The sequence below is a fragment of the Ranitomeya variabilis genome, chromosome 1 (assembly GCF_051348905.1).
Source record: "Ranitomeya variabilis isolate aRanVar5 chromosome 1, aRanVar5.hap1, whole genome shotgun sequence".
NCBI lineage: Eukaryota > Metazoa > Chordata > Amphibia > Anura > Dendrobatidae > Ranitomeya > Ranitomeya variabilis.
This window is the reverse complement of record NC_135232.1, coordinates 1,092,954,823-1,092,975,950: the sequence shown is the minus strand read 5'-3', so window position 1 is coordinate 1,092,975,950 and position 21,128 is coordinate 1,092,954,823. Positions and strand designations below refer to the sequence as shown.

Below are 21,128 nucleotides of genomic sequence, written 5' to 3'. Positions count from 1 at the left end.
AACCGTTCCTGGAAACCCGGACCCAGGCCGTCTGCCCCTGAGCCGTCCGCTTTCCTTAAACCTTCACAATGACTCGTTGGCGTGTCCGGCTGACACTGACAACGTAGGCTGACGCCTTCTTTCGTTCCGTCAACAGTGGCTCTCGGTCGTTCACGACGAGTGGGTCAGAGAGCTCGTGTCTTCCGGATACAAAATCGAGTTTTTTCTCTTCACGCCATACAGGCGCTTCAAAAGGACGGTGTCATCACTCCAGTCCCTCGTGACCAAAGGTTCACGTGGTTTTACTCCAACCTTTTCGTGGTCCTAAAGAAGGACGGGACTCTACGGCCCATACTGGATCTCAAGCTGCTAAAACAAATTCGTACGGGTCCGACACTTCAGGATGGACCGCCTCCGTTCCGTTGTCGCGTCCCTGGAAAAAGGAGAGTGCCTTGCCTTCATAGACATCAAAAGATGCCTATCTACACATCCCAATTTTTCCCTCTCATCAGCAGTTCCTGCTCTTTGCAGCCCAAGAAGTACACTTCCAGTCTGTGGCCTTGCCCTTCGGACTTGCCACCGCCCCCAGAGTCTTCACAAAGGTCATGGCGGCTGTCATGGCCATTCTTCACGCTCGGGGAGTGGTAGTACTGCCATATCTGGACGACCTATTAATCAAAGGTCCGTCCCAGTCTACCTGCGAGGAGTCGGTGAGCATCACCGTGGATTCTCCTTCTCGCCTGGGTTGTAGGATCAACTTCGAGAAATCATCTCCAGTGCCGGCCCAGCAAATCTCCTTCCTGGGCATGATTTTGAACTCTTCCCGCGGGCTGGTCATTCTCCCTCCAGAGAAGGTTCTATCCTTACAACAGGGAGCGCACAGGCTCTTCCGCCCAGTCCCTCACTCCATTCGCTTTGCGATGCGCATCCTCGGAAAAATGGTTGCGGCGATGGAAGCCATTCTGTTTGCGCAGTGCCATCCCCGTCCCTTGCAACAGGCGCTCCCTTTAGCCTGAGACAGAAGCCTGGTTCCTCTCGACCGTCGCTTTCATCTACCCCCACAGGTCAGGCAGACCCTCAGGTGGTGGACACTACAGTCTTCCTTGAACCAAGGGAAATCCTTTCTTCCTGTGCGCTGGTTAGTGGTGACTACCGATGCCAGTCTTTTTGGCTGGGGTGCAATTTTTATTCACCACGCGGCACAGGGTTGTTGGTCCACGAGATAGTCACGTCTCCCAATCAATATCCTGGAAATTTGAGCGATCATTCTCGCTTTACACAACTTTCACCAACCTTCTCGCAGGTTATCCCATCAGAATTCAATCCCACAACGCCACAGCCCTGGCGTACATCAACCACAAGGGGGAACCCACAGCAGAGCAGCCATGCGCGAAGTCTCCCACATCCTGCGCTTGGCAGAGACCAATCACTCGCTCATATCGGCGATCCACATACCGGGCGTGGAGAATTGGGAAGCGGACTTCCTCAGTCGCCAAAGTCTTGCTTCGGGCGAGTGGTCCCTCCATCCGGAAGTTTTCCAGCAGATTTGTCTTCGCTGGCTGACGCCGGATGTGAATCTCATGACCTTGAGGTTCAACAACCAGGTTCCCCAGTTCATTGCCCGTTCCCACGATCTTCGCGCCATCGGGGTAGATGCCCTGGTTCTGTCGTGGCATCCGTTCCAGCTGCCATACATTTTTCCGCCCCTTCCTCTGCTTCCGAGAGTCATCAAAAAGATCAGAGCAGAGGGGAGACCGGTGATTCTCGTCGCGCCCGACTGGCCACGCCGAGCATGGTACGCGGAACTCGTCCAAATGGTCGCCGACACCCCCTGGCGCCTTCCAGATCGCACGGACCTTCTCTTCCAGGGCCCAATTTGCCATCAGAACTCTGGGACCCTGTCTTTGACCGCGTGGCCGTTGAATCCTGGATTTTAGCCCAAGCCGGATTCTCTCCGGGGGTCCTTCTACCATGATTCGCGCTAGGAAACCCGTATCCATGCGCATTTATCATCGCACCTGGCGTATCTTCTTTTCATAGTGCAATACCCATGGACGTTTGCCCTTAGTCTTTTCCATTCCGTCCATTCTGGAGTTTCTCCAATCAAGTTTAGAGTCAGGCCTTGCCCTAAGCTCGCTCAGGGGACAAGTGTCCGCCTTGTCTGTTCTATTCCAACGAAGGATCGCTTCCAGACTGCCGGTTAAGACGTTCATCCAAGGAGTCTCCCGGGTGGTCCCTCCCTATAGAATGCCTTTGGCGTCATGGGATCTTAACTTGGTTCTCGGAGTTCTTCAGGAGGCCTCTTTCGAACCATTGCAGGACATCTCTCACCCTCCTCTCATCGAAGGTGATCTTTCTAGTAGCAATTACGTCAGTTATGAGAGTTTCTGAGTTGGCGGCTCTCTTGCCGACCCCCCCCCCCTTTTCTGAATTTTTTACCCAGATAAGGTGGTTTTGAGAACCTCTCCCGAGGACATTGTCTTGCCGTCTTTCTGTCCTGAACCTACTCATTGTATCGAGAAAGCTCTCCATACTCTGGATCTGGTTTGAGCTCTTCGGAGGTACATATCTCGCACGGCTCCCTTCCGTAAGTCGGATGTCCTCTTCGTGCTTCCGGAGGGACATAGGAAGGGTCTACCTGCCTCAAAGGCCACTCTAGCCAAGTAGATTTGTTCCGCTATTCAGGAATCCTATCGTGTCAGGAACACTCCTGTCCCACCTGGCGCATTCCACCCGGTCGGTCGGTGCTTCTTGGGCCGTTCGGCACCAGGCGTCCGCACATCAGCTTGTAAAGCTACGACTTAGTCCAGTTTGCATACTTTCACGAAGCACTACCTCATCCATACTCAGGCTTCGGCAGACGCTGCCCTCGGCAGGCGCATTCTGCACACATCGGTACCTCAGTAAGCTGGTGGTACATGGGGTATTAGCATATTGCTCCCCACCCAGGGACTGCTTTTGTACGTCCCATGGTCCTGTGTCCCCCAATGAGGCGTAGGAGAAAAGGAGATTTTTGTGTACTCACCGTAAAATCTTTTTCTCCGAGCCACTCATTGGGGGACACAGCACCCACCCTGTTAGCCTGTTTTGGCTTGTTTTTTACTTCTTTGGTTTTGACATAGTTTGTCTTTGTTCATGCTTCTACTGCTTTACTACTGAACTGGTTGAAATTGTATCCAGTGAAGGGGTGTATACTGTAGAGGAGGAGTTAATCTTTCTGTTTACTTAGTGTCCTCCTAGTGGCAGCAGCATAACACCCATGGTCCTGTGTCCCCCAATGAGTGGCTCGGAGAAAAAGATTTTACGGTGAGTACACAAAAATCTCCTTTTGTGTTCTCCTGCCTCCAGTCGCAACCCCTGCCACTTTTATAGTTACACCCCTGCCGTTCGTTTAGACCAGGAATGTCAAAATGAAATACACAAAGGGACAAAACTAAAACTTAGACAAAGTCGTTCGTAGTCAAGGTATTTATTATAAAAATGTTTACAATTGGGGAAGTTTTTCCCTTTCCTCAAATAATGATGAACTTTTACATATAGAAACAAATTTAAAGGGGTTGTACCACGAACAAAGGACATTTTAATTAGGAAAATTCAAGGGAAAGGAATTGGCACGCCAAGGAGAGATATAAAAACCGGATTTTCTTTATTGATATCTTCATTAAAAAAAAATAAATTCACATGTGCAGTGCCACGTTAAGGCCGGGGACACACACAACGTATAAAAAAACGGTCCGTTTTTCACGGACGAGAATCACACAAATGTTTCCAAAACAGTGATCCGTGTGCAGTGCGAGGATGCGATTTCCTCGCATCAAATGATCCTTTTGACATCCGTGTGACATCCGTATGGCATCCATATGCCGAGATTTTCTCGCAGGCTTGCAAAACCAACATCTAATGGATTTATGTGCTCAAATGTTCGTTAAAACATATATACAGTGTATATATATATATATATATATATATATATATATATATATATATATATATATATATATATATATAATGTCATTGAGACACATATATATATATTCTGTATTTATATTTAATTCAGCGCGATATATGTGAAAAGCCGGTAATTCAATTGCCGGCTTTTCATTTCTCCTTCACAAACCCGACAGGATATGAGACATGGTTTACATACAGTAAACCATCTCATATCCTTTTTTTTTTGCATATTCCACACTACTAATGTTAGTAGTGTGTATGTGCAAAATGTGGGCGCTGTAGCGTGTAAAATAAAGGGTTAAATGGCGAAAAAAATTGGCGTGGGCTCCCGCGCAATTTTCTCTGCCAGAGTGGTAAAGCCAGTGACTGAGGGCAGATATTAATAGCCTAGAGAGGGTCCATGGTTATTGGCCCCCCTGGCTACAAACATCTGCCCCCAGCCACCCCAGAAAAGGCACATCTGGAAGATGCGCCTATTCTGGCACTTGGCCACTCTCTTCCCACTCCCGTGTAGCGGTGGGATATGGGGTAATGAAGGGTTAATGTCACCTTGCTATTGTAAGGTGACATTAAGCCAGATTAATAATGGAGAGACATCAATTCTGACACCTATCCATTATTAATCCAATTGTATGAAAGGGTTAAGAAACACACACACACAGGTGGATGTCCTCATGAACTGGAGCCTTGGAAAAGTTCCCACGCTCGAGTTCATATGAGTTCATCCACCCGAGGGCGCATTCCGCAACTCAATGTAAGTACAGATCACCCAGCTTTCCTTTCAGCACCCGGGGTTTACAGGCACGAGCGAGTGCTTTAGCGCAGCTCCTGCCTGTAAAATGATTTAACCCCTTCAGATGGATTTACTTCGTGGGACCTGACAGTTCATCAGAAGGTATGTATATTGTTGGTTTATTATTTTGCCGAGCGAGGGTCTTCAGATGGATTGAGAGAGCAATAAAATACTAAAACAACCTGTGTGTTTATTTCATTAAAATAATTTTTAATAATGTGTGTGTGTGTTTCTTAACCCTTTCATACAATTGGATTAATAATGGATAGGTGTAAGAATTGATGTCTCTCCATTATTAATCTGGCTTAATGTCACCTTACAATAGCAAGGTGACATTAACCCTTCATTACCCCATATCCCACCGCTACACGGGAGTGGGAAGAGAGTGGCCAAGTGCCAGAATAGGCGCATCTTCCAGATGTGCCTTTTCTGGGGTGGCTGGGGGCAGATGTTTTTAGCCAGGGGGGGCCAATAACCATGGACCCTCTCTAGGCTATTAATATCTGCCCTCAGTCACTGGCTTTACCACTCTGGCGGAGAAAATTGCGCGGGAGCCCACGCCAATTTTTTTCGCCATTTAACCCTTTATTTTACACGCTACAGCGCCCACATTTTGCACATACACACTACTAACATTAGTAGTGTGGAATATGCAAAAAAAAAAGGGATATGAGATGGTTTACTGTATGTAAACCATGTCTCATATCCTGTCGGGTTTGGGAAGGAGAAATGAAAAGCCGGCAATTGAATTGCCGTCTTTTCTCTAACACTGCTGCGTATTTCTCGCAATGCACACGCATGCTCCGTGTGTAATCCGATTTTTTTCTCGCACCCGTAGACTTGCATTGGCGAGTCTCGGCCGAGATACGCTGACAATCGCAGCATGCTGCGATTTCACTCGGATCCTGAATACGGTGGAGAAAATATCGGATGATGAGAGCTGCACCATAGATTAACATTGGGCCGAGTGCTATGCGATTTTTTATCGCATAGCACTCGTCCGTATTACGGTCTAGTGTGACCCCGGCCTTACCCTCTGACATGTTTCCGGTGTATCGCACGCCCTTTGTCATAGAGATAATGCACCATGAAGGTTCGATTCGTGTAAAAATTGGATAGCACTCGGACCACTGTTATTCAATGAGGCCGTGCAGATCTGAGTATTTTTTTTTCTCCGCTGTATTCGGCAGGAAACTGGATGGGTATTTGCTTTATAGGTTTAACGTCATATTGAGCTAGCGGAGCTCTGAATCTAATTGTTTGGGGATCATATATTTATTGTTGGTTTGTTCCCTTAGGATACGCATCACTAGGTGGCTTTAGTGACTTTACACAGTTTTTGTATTTGGTACCAATCCGTTTCACCTGATGAATGGGATATATTACAGGTTTTTATTTGATTGTTTTGAGCTACAATATGGTCTATAATTAACATCTTTATGAATCCCCTTATAGCGACACAGACACACATTGTATGGTGTTATTCTTATTATATGTGTTATTTATAGGTGCGAATTGGCTACCTGCAGCTCCTATACACAATAGGCATATAGCATGCAATTTATTTTAAATGTTTTTAAACTTCATATGTGGTGTTAAAACAAATTGGTAATTTGTTATGGTGATCCCTGCTTCTATGCATGTCTCTCTGATTGTGGTTGTAATTTGTCTGTTTATAAGACATACTGCAGGCTGATCCCTCCTGATATTAGCTGGATGGTGCCCTCCCTTTGTGTTTTCATGTATGACTCCGTTGGAGCACACACTGCCAGAAATTATCATAATGAAATCAATTAAATAAAATATAATGAAACAAAAAATATATAATTTTCAGGCATAAATGCAAAGGTTTCATTATTTATTAAAGCAAACCTGTCAGCAGGATTGTGCACAGTAACCTACAGGCAGTGTCAGGTCGGTGTCGTTATACTGATTACAATGATACCTGGTGATGAAATCTGTCGTGTGGTTGTTGTTTAATCTTTATTTGTAGTTTTGAGTTAATGATATGCCCGTGCTCCGGGGCGGCCTGTGTGGGGGTCTTCATGTGGTGCTCTGCTTACATATTCATATGTATGTCTTATGACAGGTCACGGATCCCTCACTGACCTGCCCCCTATTCTAAATACTGCATAGACTATTGTTGATGTTATTGTTGGCTATTGAGGCTTAGAAAAAAAAATGACATTCAGCAAAATGGTGGCGGCACCTGCACAGTAGCATCTATCTCTTATCAATAGATGCTACTGCGCAAGCACCGGCGTCATTGTGATGCAGCGAATTTTTTTTTTTTCCGTGAACAAAATGACTGCTCATGCGCTGCCAGCGCCATTTTGCTGGAGGAAAAAAAAATTTGGCTGCATCACAATGACGCCGGTGCTTGCGCACATGTAATTGGTTCTTACCGGTTTTAAATATAGTCTCAGTCTAAGATGGATTACCTCTATAACTAAGGGTGTGCAACACGCCAGAAACTCGTCAGAGGGTTAACATAGAACCGGACATGTGATTTTTTTTTTTTATTTTTTTTTACTGAAGATATCAATAAAGAAAATCCTGTTTTTATATCTCTCCTGGGAGTGCCAATTCCTTTCCCTTGAATTTCTATGATGTGGCTCCCATGAGAGGAGAACACACAATACATATACAGGGAGTCCAGCAAACCTTTTTTCTTGTTGCAATTACATTTTAATTAATGGACTTTAAGAGTCAAATCACATGATTGGCGCACTCGGGTATTTCCTCGCAGGCATGGGGGGAGTACATAGAAATCACGGAGCCCCAGAGCAGTAGTAATTTTCCTCCCATTGAAGCCCCTAGATTGCCCTTTCATTCATCCAATAAAGTATAATGGCAAAAAAAGTTCCCCCGAACACGGTATGATATTCCCACAGTCATTTCTGCCAGAGTACCCTCCACACGCATGGTATGATGATCCTATTGTACCCCATAATATGGTGACCCCCAACACAGTATGATGCCCTAATTGTGAAACCCCCACAGCTCTCCACACAGTATAATGGGGTCCTACATAGTCCTTTATATAGTATAACGGGCCCCACCAAAAATGAGAAAAAACCCTACTGTACCTAAATAAGTAAAACGCAAAAGTGCATTTAAATAACACAGGGTTCTTAGTAATAGTCCTCTATACAGTATAATGGGCTCCACATAGTCCTCCATACGGTATAATGGGCCCCACATAGTCCTCCATACAGTATAATGGGCCCCACATAGTCCACCATACGGTATAATGGGCCCCACATAGTCCACCATACGGTATAATGGGCCCCACATAGTCCTCCATACGGTATAATGGGCCCCACATAGTCCTCCATACGGTATAATGGGCCCCACATAGTCCTCCATACGGTATAATGGGCTCCACATAGTCCTGTATACAAAATAATGGCCCCACATAGTCTTTCCTACAGTATAATGGGCCCCACATTAAAAGAAATAATGTCTATGCAGCGAGCGTTGTGAAGCATTTCACTGCCAAGTGCAGCGGATGCAAAATAGTGACATTATCGCGCCTGCTACGCTGAAACATCAGATGCAGCGGGATCATGATGGGGAAGGAGCGAACAGCTTCCCTCATTTTTTTCAGTTGAAAGTATGGTGGCGGGATGGTGGGGGTGCTGTCGGCAAAATAATCAATCTTCCGGACAGAGTTTGACAAGTGTGATTTAGACCATGAAACCCATGGTCAGGCCGTAAAATGCTGCTAGAAAAGAAAATATGTAACTGTATTCGTGAGATTAACCCCGAGCTTTCCACCTTTCTTGAATCTCCTGCTCCACATCTCATTTTCATGATTAAGGAAGCTCACATTAAGCTCAAATTAAAAATAACAAACAAAAACTTTCAAATGTCAAGATGAATACTGTATTTTGTGCTTGTTTTTTCCTAGGATTGAAAAGCTGTTGAAGGAGAAGATAATGGAGTGGAGACCGAGACATCCCACCCGCTGGAACCGCTTCTGCACTTCCACTCTCAGGAACTTCCTTCCTTTATTGGAACAGAACCAAGGCAAAGACGTGGAGGAAGATCACCGAGCCGAACTGCAGAGACAGCTGGGAGACTACAGGGTACATCATGGGATGGAAATTCACTATCGCATGACTAGAGTAGGGCTCTAATAACACTTTCCGTGACTGAAATCTAAGGGGTTAATCACGTGTTGTGTTTTTGCCACATTTCTCATTGATTCAGATGAAAGAGAATAAAATGAAAATAAAAATGCATCAAAATCACATGCAGAAATTTGGCAAAAAAAACCCACTTGTTTTCTACTTAGGGAATCTGCACACGTTGCGTATTATCAACAGATTTTTCTACTGTAAAACCTTAAAATGATTTCAATTTTGACGCGTTTGTGATACTTTTTTTGTTTTTTTTTTAATACAAAAATGCTGAGAGAATTGACATCCTTCAGATTGGAAAAAATGCGTTGATGGTTTAAATCCGCAAAGTAAAAATAAATAGCATGTGCATGAGATTTCAGAAATATCACTCACTTTGCTGGTGCTATAAAACACTGCAAAAACACAATATGTGAACAAGCCCTACGGTAGTATTAGGAGGGTCTTGGATTAGGACACCCCTCTATTAACCAGAGCAGCAGGTCAGGGGTTAACCATAGTCAAGTCAAAAGATAGCCCACTGCTTTGAGTGCCAGATATTGGTAATAACCAGAAATCTCAAGAGCGGTGGCGGCGGTGGTCTGATCTAACAAAATATAAACATAATTAACGAGATCAGTAAACATCACAAACGGAAAAAATTCAAGAATACCAAAATGCAGGGTTTTTTTTGGTTGCTGCAATACCACAAAAATAGCTGTAGTAAGTAATCAATACGTCATATCGATACCAAAACGGCATCGATAATGTGGTCCTTGCCCTTTCAAAAAAAAAAAAAAGCCCTCTCACAGCTCCATCGATCGAAAACTGAAAACGTTATGGGTCTAAGAAAATTCACTTCAGATTTTTATTTCTCACCGCTAAAATAATTTAAAAAACTGGACATGTTTTGGTATCGCCGTAATTGTGCTGATGATCAGAATCATATTGCACGGTAATTTCTATCACAAAATGTACACCATAAAAACAATGTCAGAATTGTTTTTTTACTCTGTCGCCTCATTGGGGGACACAGGACCATGGGTGTTATGCTGCTGTCCACTAGGAGGCGACACTATGCATAATCTGAAAAAGATTAACTGTGGCTCCTCCTGTGCAGTATACACCCCTGGATGGCATTAGTGTTGCATAGGAGGCACACCTAAAAGATTTTTACTCCGTTTTTTCCAACGGGATTACAGATGAAGAAAAGAGGGTCTCCTGTGAGACTCCCGGCATGGCTCCTTCCTCGGCCCCCTATTATGGGGTGCCCAGTTGAAGTAGAGATGGCTATTCCCCATGTTGCTCCTTCCCCAGTCCCTCGGGTGCTGGTTCGAAGTCGAGACCCCCCCTCCTTCCCCAATTTCTTTTGGTTTCTGGGTTGAGGTCGAGGCGAGGATAAAGGCCCCTGAAGGTGACAACAGCACCCTCCCTATCCCCCTCTGGGGGTATTAGGTTGAGACACCTCAGGTAGGGCCTGTACAGGCAGCATTCTACAGCTCCCAGCAATGGGCCAGCACACTGCGCCTGCATCCAGGGACCCCAGCCCAGCTGCGGGCTCCTGTTGGGGCCGGGGGGAGTGCAGGCAGACATGGCACATACAGACACAGGGCTCCCTGCGCCCCTGTCTCTGCGGCAGCACCAGCTCTATACTGCCTCAGGGAGACCCCTACCGGAGTCCCCCTTCCGCTTATAGCCCCATCGCCATCCTGCCTTTAAATCCGGAGGGGTGCGGTTCAGATCTGACCCCCTCCCAGACTTTCGCGCCGGCCTGGAGCCCTTCTGGGCCTCAGGCATCTAATTTAGGCCCCGGCTTCGGCCTAGCTGAAGCTGCTGCCTCCTCTCCGCCCCCCGAATGACAAATATGACACTCTACGTGTCATACAGGGGGCGGATCGAGACAGAAAGGGCGTGTTTTTACACAGCCTTGCTGCCTTTTTCCAGCTATCCGCCCCCTTCTCCTTTCCTCTCTGTCTCAGCAGCCATTTTCGGCTGCAGATTAACCCTGCATCTCCCGGTCTGCAGGACCAGGACCAGGCAGCCAGTCTCCGGGGGGCACAGGACTGTGGATCTTCGGCGCTGGACCTAGGGGCACACTGGTGGGGTAAGATCACAGCTGGGTTTTTTACTCAGCTGTGAATCCATATTACCTATAAGGCTCCCCTATAGGTTTTCTCTACCCCTGTAAGGTCCTCTGCTGGCAGCACTTCTGCACTCTGTGCACTATGCCGGGCTCAAGGTCCAAGAGAACAGGCAGAACTGCTATTATGCATTCTGCACAGCCTGCGGGACCGCTCTCCCCAGTAGTAGCACGTACCCGCATTGTCTGAACTGTATACAAACTAATGTGTCAGAGCCCCAAGAAGCCCCTGCCAATGCCTCGGTGTCTAATGTCACTCCGGAATGGGCTACTCAGATATCGCAATCTATGACGCAGTCTATAGATAACCTAACCTCCACATTGCTTCAGGCTCTGCAGGGTCATGCCCCGGCTATGATCGTTACCTAGCAAAGGGAGAGCTTGACTCAGGAACAAGATGACCCTGACACATCCACGTCTAGGTCAGGACGCAAGCGGACCCATAGATCAAGTCCATCTGCGTCATCCCATAGCACACGGTCATCCCCCTCTAGGGAGAGACACCGTAGCTCCAGGTCATCTAGACCATCCCATTCCAGGGACAGACGATGCAGATCTCCGCAATCCCCGACCAGAGAAGGCCTCCTCCCCAGCCCACTCAGCAGGGGACGCCTCAGTGATACACAGGATTCGGAAGGCATCTGCGACTCTGACTCAGACAGAGAAACGGAGGGGTCCCTGATCCCAATCCCTCCTAGCAATACAGCGCTAGTTGAGGACATAATTTCATCCATCCATCGGGTGCTGGACATTTCTGATCCGCCACCAGAGGCCCCAGAACATAAGATTTCCTGAAGGACCTCTGAAGCCGCCTAAGGTTTTCTCTAACCACCCAGAGTTTAAGGCGATCCTTAAAAAGCAGCTCTCACAGCCTGAGAAATAATTCGCTAATCGCAAATATCTGGAGGCGAGGTACCCCTTATCACAGAAGGACACCAAGGAATGGACAGATCCACCTGTAGTGGACCCCCCAGTCTCTAGGCTAGCAGCACAGACCCTCCTTTCACTGCCAGATAGCTCAACCCTCAGGGACGCAGCAGACCGGCAGGTAGAACGCATGGCTCGTTCAATTTTCAAGGCAGTAGGGGCATCCCTGGCTCCCGCGTTCGCCTCAGTTTGGGCTGCCAAGGCCATTCTGGCCTGGGCAAAGAATTTACAAGCTCTCCAAGCATCCGCTCCTGAGCTGTCGGACCAAGCGGTTCAAATAGCAGTTGTAGCAGACTACATGATCCATGCAGCTCTGGATTCAGGAAAAAGGAGAAGATCCAGCTCAACGATATAGTGAAAAGTCCATAGTTTTATTTCACCTCGAAAATAGCATGGTGTAAGGACAAAACATCAGCATACAAAAGGGTTAAAAACCAAGATCAACGCGTTTCCGGTGACTAAGCACCCTTAATCATGATCATAATCATGATTAAGTGGGAGACTTAATCTCAGTGGGAGACTTTTCGGTGAACAGTTGGACACTATGATGTCCAACGCCACCGGGGGTAAAGGTACCGTCACACATAGCGACGCTGCAGCGATACAGACAACGATGCCGATCGCTGCAGCGTCGCTGTTTGGTCGCTGGAGAGCTGTCACACAGACCGCTCTCCAGCGACCAACGATGCCGAAGGCCCCTGGTAACCAGGGTAAACATCGGGTTGCTAAGCGCAGGGCCGCGCTTAGTAACCCGATGTTTACCCTGGTTACCAGCGTAAAATGGAAAAAAAACAAACAGTACATACACACCTGCGCGTCCCCCGGCGTCCGCTTCCTGCACTGTGTGAGCGCCGGCCCTAACAGCAGAGCGGTGACGTCACCGCTGTGCTTTTACTTTCACTTTAGGGCCGGCGCTCAGTCAGACTCAGTGGCTGCAGGAAGCGGACGGCAGGGGACGCGAAGGTGAGTATGTACTGTTTGTTTTTTTACATTTTACACTGGTAACCAGGGTAAACATCGGGTTACTAAGCGCGGCCCTGCGCTTAGTAACCCGATATTTACCCTGGTTACCAGTGTAAAACATCGCTGGTATCGTTGCTTTTGCTGTCAAACACAACGATACACGGCGATCGGACGACCAAATAAAGTTCTGAACTTTATTCAACGACCAGCGACATCACAGCAGGATCCTGATCACTGCTGCCTGTCAAACTAAACGATATCGCTAGCCAGGACGCTGCAACGTCACGGATCGCTAGCGATATCGTTTAGTGTGACGGTACCTTAAGAGTACTTCTCTTCCCCAACTGAAACCTAAACGCACTTACAAGAAGCGTAACCAAACTCTATTCCGATCCTTTCAGAATTCCTCCGGCTGGTCCGTCTCGCGTCTAGCACAAAATCGTAACCGTTCCCCACGCAGGGACAACTCACGATCGACGCAAAGTCAGACAAGACCTGGCAGTCAAAAGCAGGCCAGCCTAAGCCCAGAGGAGGAAAATCTAAGACTTTCTCCTCATCATGACTCACGGACTCCGGAAGACTCCACACCAGTAGGCGGCCGACTTTTGCTCTTTCATCAAGTCTGGCTGCCTATTACAGAAGACAGGTGGGTCATGGAACTAGTGTCTTCCGGATACAAAATAGACTTCACCTCCAACCCACCAGACCGATTCTTCCCCTCTGTCCCCCCAAAACCGCCAGCCAAGGCTGGGGCCTACCACCAAGCGGTCTCCTCGCAGGAGTCATAGTACCGGTACCCACGACCGGCCGCTTCCGAGGGTTCTACTCCAATCTGTTCGTAGTTCCCAAGAAAGGAGGCAGCGTACGGCCCATACTAGACCTAAAACAGCTCAACAAATATGTACGGGTCCGTCATTTCCGCATGGAGTCCCTTCGGTCCATCATTGCGTCCATGGAGAAGGCCTCCATAGACATACAAGACGCATACCTGCATATACCCATTGCACCTGCCCATCAGAGGTTTCTCAGGTTCGCAATAGGCCAGGACCACTACCAATTCGTGGCTCTCCCTTTCGGACTCGCCACGGCTCCCAGAGTGTTCACCAAGGTCATGGCAGCCACCATGGACATCCTGCACTCCAGAGGCATAGTAGTCGTTCCATACCTGGACGATCTACTCATCAAGGCTCACACCTTCAAGGACTGCGAGCTCAGCGTCTCAATCACAACCGATACTCTCAGTCGCATGGGCTGGTTAATCAACCTACAAAAGTCATCACCAACCCCGAGTCAGTCCCTGACCTTCCTGGGAATGTTATTCAACACCTCCAGGGGTCTAGTGCTCCTTCCCAAGGACAAGGCACTGGCTCTCCGACTAGCAGTTCGCACCCTCCTCCACAAACCCTCTCGATCTCTCGGGTTTGCCATGAGAGTCCTCGGCAAGATGGCAGCAGCAATAGAAGCTTGTTGTGAATTCCGTTCTCGGGCTCCCTCCTGTGGTCATGAATGGTACTTTGATGAGTTCTGTCCTTGGACTCCCTCTGGTGGCTTTGAGTGGAATTGCTGGTCTTTGAGCTTGGCTTCCTCAGCTGCCCTTGTTTTTTGCTAAGCTGGCTTCCCTATTTAACTCCACTCAGATCGTTACTTCATGCCAGCTGTCAATGTCTTAGCACTGGTTCAGATCTCTCTGGGATTTCTCTGATGACCTGTCTACTTCAGCAGAAGCTAAGTCCCTGCTAGTTCATTTGTTGTTCATTGCCTTTTGAATATATTTCTTAGTACATTCTATGTTGTTGTCCAGCTTGCTATCATGATATTTCCTTGCTAGCTGGAAGCTCTGGGGTGCAGAGTTGCACCTTCACATCGTGAGTCGGTGTGGGGGCCTTTTTGCATACTCTGCGTGGTTTTTTGTAGGTTTTTGTACTGACCGCACAGTTCCCTTTACTGTCCTCTGACTGTTTAGTGAAGTCTGGCCTCCTTTGCTAAAACCTGTTTCATTTCTGTGTTTGTGACTTTCCTCTTAACTCACAGTCAATATATGTGGGGGGCTGCCTTTTCCTTTGGGGAATTTCTCTGAGGCAAGGTAAGGCTTTGTTTCTATCTTTAGGGGTAGTTAGCTCTTACGCTGTGAAGAGGCGTCTAGGGAGAGTTAGGTACGCTCCACGGCTATTTCTAGTGTGTGTGATAGGATCAGGGTTGCGGTCACTAAAGCTCCCACATCCCCAGAGCTTGTCCTTAATTTCTTGTTACTCATCAGGTCATTCCGGGTGCTCCTAACCACCAGGTCCATAACAGAAGCTGTCCCATGTGCCCAGTTTCACCACAGACCTCTCCAACTAGCCATTCTCAAGTCCTGGGACAGGAATCCCTTTTCTCTCGACAGGGAGTTCCAGCTAACGTCGTCAACCAGGAAGTCCCTGCACTGGTGGCTCAAGCCAACGTCGCTAGCAAAGGGGAAATCTTTTCTCACAGGTCAATGGAAGGTTCTGACCACCAACGCGAGCCTGACGGGTTGGGGTGCGATGCACCTACACCACAGGGCACAGGGCAAGTGGTCCCCAGTGGAAGCGACCATGCCCATCAACATCCTGGAAATTCGTGCCATCCTTCTGGCATTGAGGGCCTTCCATCACTTACTGGCAGCCTCTCACATCAGAATACAGTCGGACAATGCCTCGGCTGTGGCATATGTGAATCACCAAGGGGGGACCCGCAGTACCCAGGCGATGCGAGAAGTGTCACACATCCTCCGCTGGGCGGAGGACACAGGGTCGGTTCTTTCGGCGGTCCACATTCCGGGTGTGGACAACTGGGAAGCAGACTTCCTCAACCGACAAGAAATAGACTCGGGAGAGTGGTCTCTCCATCCCGAAATTTTTCACCAGATCTGTCTCCACTGGGGACCCCGGATGTGGACCTAATGGCATCCCACTTCAATGCCAAGGTCTCCAAATGCTCTGGTTCAGGACTGGACCCAGTTCCAGCTTTTGTATATTTTTCCACCTCTCCCCCTGATATCCAGAGTGGTGAGGAAGATCAAACAAGAGGGAGTTCCAAACATCCTAATTGCACCGAACTGGCCCAGACGCACATGGTACGCAGACATCGTACAACTCACAGCAGACGCCCCCCCCTGGCGTCTCCCCGACCGCCACTATCTTCTATCACAAGGCCTGTTCTACCACCAGAACTCAGGGGCTCTCAATTTGACGGCGTGGCCCTTGAGACCTGGGTTCTAACCCAGGCAGGGCTCTCGACGGACGTCATTGGAACCATGATCAGAGCACGGAAACCAGCCTCTGCCAAGATTTATTACCGTACCTGGAAAGCTTTCTTTACCTGGTGTGAATCTCGTGGCCAGATCCCACTCCCTTATTCCCTACCCAAAGTACTTGGTTTTCTCCAATCGGGTCTGGAGGCCAGGCTGTCATTGGGCTCGCTTAAGAGCCAGGTGTCTGCCCTCTCAGTGCTTTTTCAAAGGCGCGTTGCTACCAAGCCGCAAGTAAGGACTTTCCTTCAGGAGGTTTCCCGATTGGTTCCCCCCTACAGACGACCACTAGAAACGTAGGACTTCAACCTAGTCCTGACAGCATTGCAGGAACCACCCTTCGAACCCCTTAAGGAGGTCCCGCTCTGCTTTCTTTCCCAGAAGGTGGTTTTCCTGGTGGCAATCACCTCGCTACGCAGGGTGTCTGAACTGACAGCACTCTCCTGCAGACGGCCCTTCCTGGCTTTTCACCAGGACAAGGTAGTTCTTCGTACGGTCCCATCCTTCCTTCCGAAGGTTGTGTCTGACTTCCACCTCAATGAGGAAATTTCACTACCATCCCTTTGTCCGGTTCATAGAGTGGAGAAGGCTCTGCATACGCTTGACCTTGTCAGGGCATTGCGTATATACGTGTCTAGGACTGCGTCCTTCCGGAGGTCTGTTTCTCTTTTCCTCCTTCCGGAAGGCGGCCACAAGGGTCTGCCAGCTTCCAAAGCTACCCTTGCCAGGTGGATCAAATCCACCATACAAGAGGCCTACCGCCTTAAGAATTCTCCTCTTCCAGCCGGTATTACGGCACACTCTACACGGGCAGTAGGGGCCTCCTGGGCTATTCGGCACAACAAGTGTGTAAGGCGGCCACTTGGACTTGCTTACACACGTTTACTAAACACTACAGGGTTCATACCCAGTCCTCAGCGGACGCGAGCCTGGGTAGATGTGTCCTGCAGGCGGCGGTGCCCTAAGTATAGGGGCCTGTCTGCACAATATTCGTCCATTGCTTCCCACCCAGGGACTGCTTTAGGACATCCCATGGTCCTGTGTCCCCCAATGAGGCGACAGAGTAAAGGAGATTTTTGTGTACTCACCGTAAAATCTCTTTCTCTTAGCCTCTAATTGGGGGACACAGCTCCCACCCTGTTGCCCTTTCCGGGCCGTTGTAACTGTTGAGTTCTCATATTGTTTTCTTGAGCTCGTACATAGTTGCCTTCTTACAGGCATAATTATGTTATTCATGTTACGTTCCTCCTACTGCTTTGGCACAAAACTGGAGAAGGCTGATGCCGTCCAGGGGTGTATACTGCACAGGAGGAGCCACAGTTAATCTTTTTCAGATTATGCAGTGTCGCCTCCTAGTGGACAGCAGCATAACACCCATGGTCCTGTGTCCCCCAATTAGAGGCTAAGAGAGATTTTACGGTGAGTACACAAAAATCTCTTTTTTTTTTTTTTTTTACAATTTCTGCCCACTTGGAATTTTTATCCCGTTTTCCAGTATGGTAAATGAATGGTGTCATTCAAAAGTACAATTCGTTGTGCAAAAAACAAACCCTCATAAGTCTATGTGGAAAAATAAAAAAAGTTATAACTCTGGGAAGACTGTGAGGAAAAATCCAAAAACGCAAGAAAACCGAGATTGTCCGCGAAGTGAAAGGGGTATAATGATTTGTTACGCAGGTAGAAAGTTTTATTTTCTGAAATTGAAGCTATTGCGAGCGTTGCGTTACCAGTTTAGTCACATTATGTTTGTTACTATTATTATTATTATTTATTCCATGGCGCTTTACAAGTGAGGAGGGGTATACATAATAAAAACAAGTACAATAATCTTAAACAATACAAGTCATAACTGGTACAGGAGGAGAGAGGACCCTGCCCGCGAAGGCTCACAATCTACAAGGGATGGGTGAGAATACAGTAGGCGAGGATAGAGCTGGTCATACTATTTGTTCTGCTCTGTACTGTTTTTGTTATATTTTTACTTTCTTTTTTTTTTTCCAGTTTTCGGGATTCCCAATAAACATGGCCTTCTCTGATGTGAGACCTCTCATAGAGGCCGTGTACAGCACTGGAGTTCACAACAATGAGGTTCCTAGTGTGGAGTTTGCCCTGGCTGTATACGTTCACCCCTACCCCAAGAGCATCTACTCCGTATGGATCTATGTTGCATCGCTGGTACGAAACCGATGAGCAGAAAGAAGACGGACAGTTCTAATTACACGAACACTAGTTATGAGCATCTCGGCGTACTCGAATACTATGCTCGAGTCTGCAAGTCACATGGCTGTTCCACACCCGCTACCCATGCAGGGAATACCTAACAAACTGTCAATCCCTGCATGTTTTGTGCCTGTTGAACAGCTGCGAAACATGCATATTTTTGGAGGACGCCGAAAATACTCAGGACATGAGTGTGCTCGGCTAACACCCTATCCGAGCATGCTCGCTCATCACTAGTGAACACTTTTCAGAGATTTCAACTACTAATCGCGGTCACATTGGAGTCCTCCAAAGACAGCGCCACTTCCGTCCATTTGTCAGCGTTTGGTGTTGCATCTTAGACCCTTCATGTAAATAGGGGCTGAGCCCGGCATAGTCTATGGTCAGGGGTGGCTCTCATCTTGAGGGAAAGCAGCCATGTTTATTTTTTCCTTACATTTTTTACATGATGACATTGGTGAGCTATTACAATACCATAGCGGAAAAGGCAGAAGTGGAGAATAGTTCCTAGAGTAAATGTAAAACCTTAATGGAGTTGTACTTTACTGGACAGCCCCAGCTTAATATATGCAAGACCCGAATGAAAATAAACAGAGGGTATAGTTTCCTCCTGCAACGCCAGCGATGTCAGCGCCACTTTTCCCGGCTGCACATTGGTTTGGCTTGTGCAGGCTGCAGTCAGTGAGTGTCCGCAGCTCTTCAATATTGTGTCAGGGCGGACGTCCACTATAAATGGTAAAGGCTGATGCTGAGGAGCTGCATCTCATTGACTTCAGCTGACACCACGGGAACAGTGGTACTGACACCATGAGAACAGCGGTACCGACACCACAAGAACAGCGGCACCAACACTGGGAGGACGGCGGCACCGACACCGTGAGAACATCGGTACCGACACAATGAGAACAGCGGCATTGACACCGCAAGAACAGCGGTACCAACACCACGAGGACAGTGGTACCGACACCACGAGAACAGCGGCACCAACACCATGAGAACAGCGGTACTGACACAATGAGAACAGTGGCATCGACACCGCGAGAACAACGGTACCGACACCACGAGAACAGCGGCACCAACACCATGAGAACAGCGGTACTGACACAATGAGAACAGCGGCATCGACACCGCAAGAACAGCGGTACCGACACCACGAGAACAGCGGCACCAACACCGTGAGAATAGCGGTACCGATATGAGAACAGTGACGCAGTCACCACGAGAACAGTGGCACCACGAGAACAGCGGTACCAACACCATGAGAATAGTGCCACTGCAAAAATTGAGCATTCAGTGTTTTTATTTAACTTGGGTTCTGAATTGATTATGTTGGGGTTATCCAGTAGCCAAGAGCTTTTCTTGGTTCTTAAGCTGAAACTCACACCCAATTAAAAATTAAGCGTAGAGTCCACCCCCCCCCCCCCATATACATTGCTAGGTGGTCATGCACCCCAAAAAATTACCGGGTCTTCTGAGATTCAATTGCACTGACAGCTGGGTCTTGTTACATTATATCATGATAATAATTCAATGCAATTTGGCCCCTTCCAGTAAAAAAAAAACTATTCTATTTGGGAGCCTATGGGTGACAGGTGACCGACATATACAGGTACGTTTTATCATGTTTGTGTAACATAGCGCGCCATACAGCCCAGGTTATATCTGGTTTACAATGGACACATCTGTACATGTAAAGCAGGAATTGCTTGTAACTAGAATTCATCCTCGGGGATTTTTTTATTTTATAAAGGCGTATGATGAAAAGTCCTCCAAACAAGTTGTAGTGGAGTAAATGTTTTAAATTTTTTTTAAAGAAACATTTTGCACCTTTTATAAACTTTTCAAATTTTTATGAAGACTTATTTACATCGTACCAGAGATTCGTCCACGACTGTCACAGGCGGTCACTTTTTGTAACCTCGCAATGTTTTTTTTTTTTTTTTTTTGTAATTATGATAATGTGCTATGTCTGCTCAGAGATCGGGTCTTATATTATTGGTATTTTTTAACTATTTGTAATGTTTTTTAATTGAAAAATCTATTTATTACTATTATAATTTTCTATCTTCATAGACAAATAATAAATTCTTGATTATTTAAACTGTGTTTCTTTTGCTCATAGTGACTGATAAATAGTACAATCTGGTTACAATAGGGTTCTACTCATCCCATGTTTGTGCCGAGACATGCAGCTGCGGGGACTCGAACATATTTTTCGAGCACGCCGAAGACCCTCGGTTAGCACCCGAGCATGCTCATCACTATTAATTATATTTTTTTTTTAATTATTTTTACTGCTAAACTCAAATGTATTTATTGGATCCTGAAGCCAGGAATTATTCTATGATAGAAATCATTCACTGGAGAAGATAAATGTGGGTCTTTGCTGGACCACTCTTGTATCTAGAAGAGAGGACAAGTGTCCTTCAGATTATACATTTCTACTAAATGTTATCACAAATGAACAATAAAAGGTTTATCTGAGATTAGATAAAAGAAATAGTAGCGCTCCTGTTAGGGTACCGTCACACAGTGGCATTTTTATCGCTACGACGGCACGATTCGTGACGTTCTAGCGATATCGTTACGATCTCGCAGTGTCTGACACGCTACTGCGATCAGACACCCTGCTGAGAATCGTACGTCGTAGCACATCGTTTGAAACTTTCTTTCGTCGCTGGATCTCCCGCTGTCATCGCTGGATCGTTGTGTGTGACAGCGATCCAGCGATGCGTTCGCTGGTAACCAGGGTAAACATCGGGT

The 21,128-nt window shown here is 47.3% G+C and overlaps 1 protein-coding gene across 2 annotated transcripts in view; it reads left to right on the top strand.

Annotated features, from left to right (window-relative positions):
* The window catches only part of CC2D2A (coiled-coil and C2 domain containing 2A), a 171,811-nt gene extending 151,170 nt beyond the window's left edge, over nucleotides 1-20,641 (top strand). For both annotated transcript variants that reach the window (XM_077280027.1, XM_077280028.1), the window contains exons 35-36: nucleotides 8,637-8,814; nucleotides 18,147-20,641. In XM_077280027.1, the coding sequence (XP_077136142.1) occupies nucleotides 8,637-8,814; nucleotides 18,147-18,335 (367 nt within the window). In that variant the 3' untranslated portion in view covers nucleotides 18,336-20,641. The remainder of the gene's footprint in view (nucleotides 1-8,636; nucleotides 8,815-18,146) is intronic.
* The last annotated feature ends 487 nt before the right edge of the window (nucleotides 20,642-21,128 follow it).